General features: G+C 36.8%; 1 protein-coding gene and 1 long non-coding RNA gene across 5 annotated transcripts in view; one reads left to right on the forward strand and one right to left on the reverse strand.

Moving 5' to 3' along the window:
* The window catches only part of XPOT (exportin for tRNA), a 27,835-nt gene extending 22,184 nt beyond the window's left edge, over window positions 1-5,651 (forward strand). For 2 of the 4 annotated variants that reach the window (XM_038153976.1, XM_038153977.1), the window contains exons 19-25: window positions 716-905; window positions 2,116-2,232; window positions 2,321-2,436; window positions 2,949-2,996; window positions 3,920-3,991; window positions 4,461-4,519; window positions 5,009-5,651. In XM_038153976.1, the coding sequence (XP_038009904.1) occupies window positions 716-905; window positions 2,116-2,232; window positions 2,321-2,436; window positions 2,949-2,996; window positions 3,920-3,991; window positions 4,461-4,519; window positions 5,009-5,090 (684 nt within the window). In that variant the 3' untranslated portion in view covers window positions 5,091-5,651. Of the gene's footprint in view, window positions 1-715; window positions 906-1,958; window positions 2,066-2,115; window positions 2,233-2,320; window positions 2,437-2,948; window positions 2,997-3,919; window positions 3,992-4,460; window positions 4,520-5,007 lie in introns of those variants that run through there. The other 2 variants (XM_038153978.1, XM_038153979.1) reach the window with 2 other exon arrangements.
* LOC119708079 lies at window positions 3,741-9,152 on the reverse strand. The gene is made up of 3 exons (XR_005258956.1): window positions 9,020-9,152; window positions 6,017-6,178; window positions 3,741-3,865 (listed from the first exon to the last, which is right to left on the reverse strand). It is a non-coding gene; the product is annotated as an uncharacterized LOC119708079 (long non-coding RNA).
* Between the last annotated feature and the right edge of the window lie 52 nt (window positions 9,153-9,204).

Consider the following 9,204-nt stretch of genomic DNA (forward strand, 5'->3'; position numbering starts at 1 on the left):
GGAGCAAGATGGGACAAATACCATGTTCAGGTGTAATGTTTAAGTTTGTATGATACAGTACTATTCTTATTGTAACATGGTAAAATAAAGATCCTAGCTTCTATAGTCTCACCTTGAAGGTGAGACTATACTTCAAAGGTGTAGTAAAGAGAAGATAAAAGATAAAATCTTGCTTCAGCATTAAGAAATTAACATATGAGTTGCTTCTTTGTGGACTTCTGATGTGACTGAATAGCACATGCCTTCAGTTTTTCAATTCATAATTAATTTAATGCCCTTACGTATATTTTGCACTAAAAGTGTGACAAGTTTATTCTGTAATGGCAGTAGGAAAAATTTAGTAATCCTTAAAGAAAAGTTCTATAAAAGCTGGCCTGTTGCCAATTTTAATGTCTTAGAGATGGTATTTCAGGAAATTTGAAATTGTCTGTCTGAACAGAAGGATGAAAAATCCTGAAAAGCCTTTTCCTCCACAAAATGAGGCTAGACAGGACTAGTTATTTTTGTGCAAAAGGCTTAAAATAGGTGGTGTGTAAGTCAAGGTGCAGTAATGTTCATGGTGACCTTGATGCAACTTGCTGTGTTGCAGGTAATTATATGGAATTACTAACATTAAAAGTGGATCCAAGCTGAGAATTCTAACAAGCCTTTAAGTTTTAACTTCTTAATGTTCAATTTCTCTTTTTGAGCTGACACCCTCTTCTGATCTTCACAGACACAGGTTTCACCTTTTCTGCAACAGATGTTTATGCCACTCCTTCATGCTATTTTTGAGGTGTTGCTCCTTCCAGCAGAAGAAAATGACCAGTCTGCTGCTTTAGAAAAGCAAATGTTAAGGAGGAGTTACTTTGCTTTTCTGCAGACGGTAACTGGCAGTGGAATGAGTGAAGTCATAGCTAATCAGGGTAAGGAATCCAGTTTCTCAAAGGATAGTGTACAATGGTTGTTCTCACCTACATTTTATTTAAGAAAGTTATTAGCTCGGTTCCTGGCAAGTACTATTAACTGTCCTACAATAGAATGGATTAATGGAAATACTGTGTTCAGCTTGCCTGATTCAAATTACCTGTTGTACAGGAATTTGGGGTTGTGAAATCCAGCTATAATAGCCATATTCTTCCTATTGATCTTTTCAGCTTAATGTGATCGCTGTGCCTGTTAGGACAAGAACACTGTATCCAGTCCTCATGTATCATTGTACTTGTCTGGTGGATTGGAGATCGTACAATACATACCAATGTATAGCAGTGTTGAGACTGCTGGGCAAGACCACTTACAGCTGCCACTATTCATTCTGTCTGTTTTTGGAAGGACACATCAGTAAATCGTGTTGCCTGATCTTATTATCTATGGTAGAAGGCATCATGTAGTATATACATAGTTACTAAGTTTTCCTCACCTTTACTGGCCAGATGCAAATTAGTTATTTTTGATAGTGGGAATTTAAAGTCAGACATCTAGTTGCTTGATACTTTAAGTGATTCTTTCTATTTAAATTCCATCCAAATGGATAGGGACTTGAGAAAGTTTCAAGTGACTCATCTGGTAAACGAAGCTCAGAATTCCTTTCCCCTGTCCTAAAATGGTGGTGATACTGCTGGGACAGGAAAAAGTAGCATTAAGTAGTGAGAGCTTTCTTGAAAGAGGCACTTGGTAGTTGCGATGGGCCAAGAAATTTTTAAAGAGATCAAACAAATAAGCATAGATGCAGCATAGAAATTTTAAATGTTTGAAAAATATCTCATCATATGCTGCAAGATAAGCTCACTACTTCAGTGCTGCTGAGTTTTAATTAACGCTTCCATGGGAGGTAGAGAGAACAAAATTTTTATTTGTAAACAGGTCAAAGTACTGCCCTCACCTTTGTGTGTGTTAAAGGCCAGAAGAGGGATTTAAATCACCAAACTTAAAAAAAAAATAAAAAAATTAACCTAAATAAGAGTTGTCTTGCATCGTAGGGGAAACTTCCCAAAAATATTTGAGATTTGTGCAAAAAAGAGCTATTTTGAAGTTGAAGCATATCTTCCAGGTCAGTATTTATATAAAATAGTGTATGAGTACCAAAACATTTTAGGCTGCAGTTTGAAGTAACAAGTTCATTTTAATGTGTTTAAGGTGCAGAGAATGTGGAACGTGTGTTGTTCACCGTCATTCAAGGAGCGGTGGATTACCCAGATCCTATTGCACAGAAGACTTGTTTTATTATTCTTTCTAAGCTGGTGGAGCTCTGGGGTAAGAATGTCTTTCCAGAATTCCTTTCCATCTGCTACTCCCCATGAAGCAATTATAGAACTTCTTTTTTTTTTTTTTTTCTTTTTAGGAGGTAAAGATGGACCAGTAGGTTTTGCAGACTTTGTCTACAAGCACATTGTTCCTGCGTGTTTCTTAGCACCTTTGAAGCAAACGTTTGACTTAGCAGATGCCCAGACAGTACTGGTATGTATTATGGATGTTTTTTTTGCATTAATTCCTGTAAGGCTGAATGAAGCTAACAAACCTACAATAGCCATGAGGTATTAAAGATTGTCATCTCAGAAATAAAATCCCTTAGGTTTTGCAGGATTTTTTTACATTTAGGTATCTGTATGATTAATTATTGAATATTGTGGTAGTGTATCCTGTAGTTTACCTAGGCTCAAAATCAATTGCAGATCTAAGTATTTAACATTGACCTGCATTACCTAATAACTAATGTTCAGTGAAAGCAAATGCACGGAGTTGGCTGTTCTCTAGTTCATTTTGGATTCAGCTGTGCAGAAGTTTTTTCTGATTTTCTGATGAGTGGCGCAAAAGCTGGAAGGTCAAGAGTTGGCATTGTGTGAGGGGAACATGAAGGGATAATGGCATGAACTAGCCCTTTTTAGTTTTGGGTCTCATTAGGTTCTTCAGCTTTGAATAGTGAACCAGTAGACCAATGCAACAGTCTAATGCTCTGTATTACATTTCAGGCTTTATCAGAATGTGCAGTGACGTTAAAAACAATTCATCTCAAAAGGGTAAGCTTTATCATACTTCATAGGAAATAGCTGTCACTAACTAGTGGTTTTATCAATTTCCAAAAGTTAGATACTTACTAGGATGAATTCCTACTGTACTGTTATATAAAATAACAGGATGATCATAATGCTGTGCATGGATACAGGATCCAGCAGTTGTACCTCTTGATAAATTAATGCAAAAGACTGACTCTTGATTAAGGAGAAAAATCTGCTCACTTTGTTGCTGGTCTAGTTCCAGGGTAATTTTGTGTGAATTAGTAAAGCTGGTTCACTTTCCCTTGGTAGATCTGTTGGATTATGTTTGTATTCTGCCAGCTTGTGCAGTAATCTCTCCTGTACTGAAACTTACCTGATAAATATAGGTAAAGAAAACCAAAACTGAAGTGTTAATCAAAATGTTTGTTTCGCTCAAAGGTTTGGACATTCCATTTTATTATTGCTTAGTTCACTGCAGATTACATAGTCAATGTTACAAGAGAAGTACTGTGTTCATCTTCTCTTGGCTATTGAATTTTGCAATGGGAGTTGTATGGTAAAGCAGTAGGCAGATGCTAATACCCAGTTATTTTATTTCTTCCAAATGTCAGATAGTTAATTATGGAGGCAACTCTAATTTCATTATCTCTTACAGTTGACATGTAACAAACTGTTTGGCTCTATCATAATTTTTACTTCAGTGCAATTTTTAGTGTGTTTTTCTTCTGTGTAACAAAGGATACCAAATTGCAGTAGAACCTTTAATGCCAAGATTGAGAAATCTTTTTATTTGCTAACAGCTGAGAATAACTTAAACATTTGAAAAGCATTCATTTTCTGTGGAATGGTGATGTAGACCACCATACAGTATAGGGCTATGATTTTTCCATCTGTAAAAAAAAAAAAAAAAAGGCATGAAAAAAATGTGTACTGCTTTTCTTTAGGGTCCTGAGTGCATTCAGTATCTTCAGCAAGAGTATTTGCCTTCTTTGCAAGTAGCTCCTGAGATAATCCAGGTAGGAGTTCCTAAAAGAAGATTTGGAAAACTCTTTAACAATCATAAGTGTTAAATGGGGAGAAATGGATATTTACCAAGTTAACCTCTTTTCATCTCACAGTAAAATTTACTCAGTTACTGCATATGAGAATAGGATTAATTTATCACATGGAGTAAAGATTTTAACTTGAAGAAATCCTTGTAGATAGTCCTATTTCTGTCTCCTCAACTAAAAGTGAATGAGATATCCTGTATTTGGAAAAAAAAAATAACACCAAACAAAAAATTTTTCACCCTAGAATGCATTTGGACTATCATAGCTTTTTACAATTTTTTATCCATAACATGCTTTTCTTCAGTTGTACATTAGGGAAAATACAAATGAATACCAATGGCTTTACATATGAATGTATCTCGGGTTGCTTTGTTGCTTCACTTAGTTACTTCTTAGTTATTGCTTTTAGTTATTTCTTTGTTCTCTCTTACAGGAATTCTGTCAAGCACTTCAGCAGCCTGATGCTAAAGTTTTTAAAAATTACTTAAAGGTATAAAGATTGTTTTCTTTCAATAGCTTTTAGTTCCATTTGAACTTTACTATACCATTCAGTCATAGTAGTGACTTGAAGTAAAACCAAAATACTGAATTTAGTAGTTTTTAATAGATTCCTATTGGGAATCTCAAAGGAGCAAAGCAGTTAATTGGAAAGACAGAACAAACAAAAACAAACTCAAACCTACATCTATAACATTGTCACTCATTCTTAGCACCTTGCCATCTCAGTAGTTTGATATTCTCATGGCTTTTGTTTAATAGCTGAAAAAGCAATAATGTCATGCTATAATTGTAGAGAGTGTCAGAACAGATCATTTTTGAGGGTGTGAGCATAAACAAATAGCACAAGTCACACTCTTGAATTTAATGTGTTAACCAGTATGTTAAACACAAAAATGAGCTCTGTCAAACAAATCCCCTTACACCTCAAGCATTCCATGTCTTACATTGCCTTTGTTTTAATTTAAAAATAATTTTTGCAGGTTTTTTTCCAGCGAGCCAAGCCCTAAGGAAAGTACTGGAATCTCATGTACCTGTTTCCATAATGCGGAACTCCGGTTGTTAATTTATAAAAATGCTAACTCTTGTGCCATTCAAACTGGTCTTGTTTTTAAGAAATGTTGCTTTGTGCTCACATCAGTACATACTTTAACCTTCTGCAAAAAAGAAATGCAAACTCCCCACCTGTGTCTCAGACATGAAGGTATGTGACAACATGAAAAATTATCTGTATACACAATCTTTTATTATGTATAGGATGAGTTAAGCTTACACTGTAACACATACAGCGAGGAAATTACACTTATTTTTTAAATTAAATGAATTAAATGTAAAAATACCTTCAGACCATATCAATGGTTATTAAAACGTGTACATTTTTGATACGGAGTAAAATGTTTTAATAAGACATAAAATTCATTTGTTCATGTATGGTGACATGAAAATAAAACAATCAAAGTCCTTCTTGTAGATAGTCATTTTATTGAAGTTGTCTTAATGATAAAATATATATATACCTCCTATAAAACAGATTGGTGTAATAAATGATTTCACTTAAAAGTAGCATCTGGTTCTATCTTTTTTTTATAAAAACAATAAAATTTGATGCAGTGAAATGTCTAAGTCTCTCTGAATCATTTCGGCTGAATCTTGAGAAGCTACAGCATTCTTGAATCTTCTGGCTGTTACATCTGAGTGGAACCTGGCAATCTTTCTGGTGCTTAGGTAATAAATTATATTGCTCCCTTGCAATATATATGTGGAAGATGCTGGCAGAAAGAAAGAATTGCATTCACTGCAATATTTCAGTAGCATCAATGGTCTATACAGTGATTTTTAGTAGAATGCTGCTACTTTTATTTTTTTAATTCTGTAACATAACAGGTTTTTATAACTGTCTCGTAGGGGCAGGGGAAAGTTCGAGTCTTGCCATACATGGGATTTATAATACTTTCCTCATGAACTAATGTCCGTGGTAAAAAGCTGACTTACCTCTAGTGTATCAGATAAGCATTTTTCCCAGACTCTGTGGTGCTGTGTTCTTCATTCACTTTAATTGAAAAATAAATGAGAAGGTGGGTCAGAAGCAGCGTCCAGGATCGGAGTGTGGTGATGTTTTGAGCACAATGATGTTTTGAGCATTTTCATTTTTCACTGAGGGAAGAAAGTACTGTTACTACCTTCAATAGGACAGTATTTTGTAAGATTTTGTTCCTGGTTTATATATGTTTGATCAACAGTTTCTTGTTATTTGATTGTTTTATCACAGAATGAGTACCTATTGTGCTTTTCATATTTCCTAGTTTCACAGTACTGTTTCCCTCCCTTTGCTGCCGTACCAGTGCTCAATTTCATTTTCTCCCATAGCACTAGCCTTCCCTCTCTGGCTTGCTGCTTTCCAGGTGTTGCTGTTCTGCACCTCCCCAGCACGAAGGCTGTACCCCTGACACTGCAGCTATGGCTGAGATTTGCTGTCAGTCTTCTGTGTCTGTCTTGGCCTCCTCCCCCACAGTTATGGAAGCTTTACCACACCAAGGGGAGAGCTTTCAGTAGGCAGATTATGAAGTGAACAATAAAGCTTTTTGGGTTTGAATCACTATTAATTTTTATATGTGAATTAGGGTTTTGCCTTCTCAAGTAAGTGCAGTACTGCTAAGAGGATGATTTATCTGTTATCAAATTAGACCCTCATGAGGAAAGTCTTTTAACTTGCCTCTGCCAAAATAGACTCTTTTCCTTCCTCAACCCCACCATCCTTCACCACTCCTGTAGGAGCCACTCCCTTTGTGCCAAATCCGGAGCTCATCTGTGCCCATAATCAGCTATCTAGGAAGCTGAAGCAGCAGAAACACTTCCCCCTCACAGTGTGTTGCCTGCTCTGGTGGTGGCAGGTGAGAACAGATAGAAAGCAGGGCGTGCCAAGTGTAGGATAGAGCTGTGTGTGGCACCCATTATGTGGGTGTGCCTCTATTATAAACTTGTACCCTGCCCTCCCATCCATCACTGAACAAGTGTCCTGTAGGATGAGTAGTCTGGATCTTTAAAAAATGTAAGTTGGTTCAGCTTGAAGAATTAAAAAATGATTGTTTACTTTTGTATGGTTTGACTGTTCAATCAGCATACTGTCCTGTCAGGGCTTACATAAGGTGAGCCGTAAAGCAGCTGCTGTGGGGTAGTTTCTGTATCTTTAGCCTAACATGTAGTTACTGATTCTGGCTACAAACAGGTTTTTTGGTTGGTGTTTTTTTTAATTTTTTTGTTGTTGTTTTGTTTGTTTGTTATTTTGTGGGGTTTTTTTTAATTTCCTTCAGTGGTGTAGATAGCCGGTCTGCAGCTGCTGTATCACAGTTGGTTTGGTGGTGGCTATGCAGTGCCTAGTAATGTTCTTTGTAAGAATCAAGGTATAGAAAGGCAATTGCTGGGTTTCTACATCTTTACTTTGAAGAAATGGATTCTTGCTGTGCATGCTTTTATTTTTAACATCTGCATGAAGAAGTTCACTACTTGCCTCCAAAGATAAATCTAGTGATGCACCTCATAATAAAGAGTGTGAACTAGATTCTTCAGGCAATGTTTAGATACTTTGAACAGAATATGAAACTACTCAAGCACATGGTGACTCTCAGGGGATGGTCTTGTGCAGATCCTGAAGTTGCAACTCAAGGATCCTTGGTAGGTCCCTTCCAACTCAGCATATACTATGACAGTGATATTTCTTGTGGAGTAGAAGGGGAAGAAGATAAGAGATAAATGAGAGCATTCCATGGAGAGATTGGGTTGACAATTACAATTATCTTTTTCCAGACAAACATTAATGATCTCATTTAAAGCCTGCACCAAACACAACCACCTGCAGCTTTCCTGTATGACTTAACATTGTTGTGGTCAAAATGCCCCTACATCTGGACTGAAGGTGTTTAAAATCGTCATCATGGTGGTAACTCCTCTAGTGTATAAGGCGAATTTCCTCTCGTAAAGAGTGTTTAAATGAGAAACAAAACTGCAAGTTATAATTAAGGATGAGGCACCTTTTCTAAAGAGCTGGTACCTTTTATTTACAAGCTGTTGTAATGGCTAAAGCCTGATAAGCTTTCAGGCCTGTGCAGCTACAGACTGCTGAACTTGTGAAAATGAATGAGAATCCAAATACAAGAGAGGTGAGGAATGCCAAAAGTTTTACTTGTATGTTAAAAACAAATGGAAGCAAGCAAAGTAAAAAAAATATAGAATGAAACTACAATGGCAGTTTCTTTTTTTTGTGTCTGTTTTTTCCTAGTCTTAAATTGGGCATAATGTTTTGAAAGATGCAAGGACAGAATGCAAATGTAGCAGGCAACTATCCCCTCTACAGTATAGCATAAAGCAAAGTTCAGATGCCAACAAACGGGGAACATAAGCTAAGCATTTATATTAAGACCATAAATGCATCAATGTATTAGTTTCATTATGGAGAACTTTGGAAAAACCTTAGTGCCTTGTAACCAATTTATCAGTTTCACTGTGGAGAACTTCTTTGGAAAAACTTTAGTGTCCTGTAACAAGTGAAGCGGAGAAAGTCTGAACTTTTTATAAAACTTATGAAAGGTAAAATAGTAACAACAAAGAAAGCCGGTGCACAAGAGGCTGCTGTCAGTTCCTCAAAGAGAACAAGCTTCCAAGATTTGGAAAGATGGCAGCTCCAAACAGGAAATACAGAGCAGCAAAAAAAAAAAAAAAAAATATCGTCTTGGAAGGAAAAAAAATATTTTCAGTATTTTCCCACTATAATTATGATTAGATTACATTATGCATAAATTATAAATCTATCAATATTTTATTATACAGACCATTTACTGGAAAAGCAACATTACCGGACAGACAAAAAAACACATAACAAGGATAAATCAGCCGAGAACTTTGGTTTAAAACAAATCAGTCACAACTGAGCAGTAGCAGGGATGTGAAAACTGCCACGATTTTGTGAGGTTTTAACGAGCTGAAACAGAAAGAAATTACACGGGGCGGGAAGACATTTCTCCCGGGTCTCCCTAGAGCGCGCCGTGGGGAGGCGGGGGGTCCCACAGCTCCGGCTCAGCGGGCGCGGCGGGGGCAGAGCAGCTCTGTCCGGGGAGCCGAGAAAGCGAAATCCCCGCTGGGCCGATTACGCAGCAAAAAAATCGCCACGGAACCCTCCCCGGAAA

This window comes from Motacilla alba, chromosome 1A, assembly GCF_015832195.1.
Source record: "Motacilla alba alba isolate MOTALB_02 chromosome 1A, Motacilla_alba_V1.0_pri, whole genome shotgun sequence".
Lineage (NCBI taxonomy): Eukaryota > Metazoa > Chordata > Aves > Passeriformes > Motacillidae > Motacilla > Motacilla alba.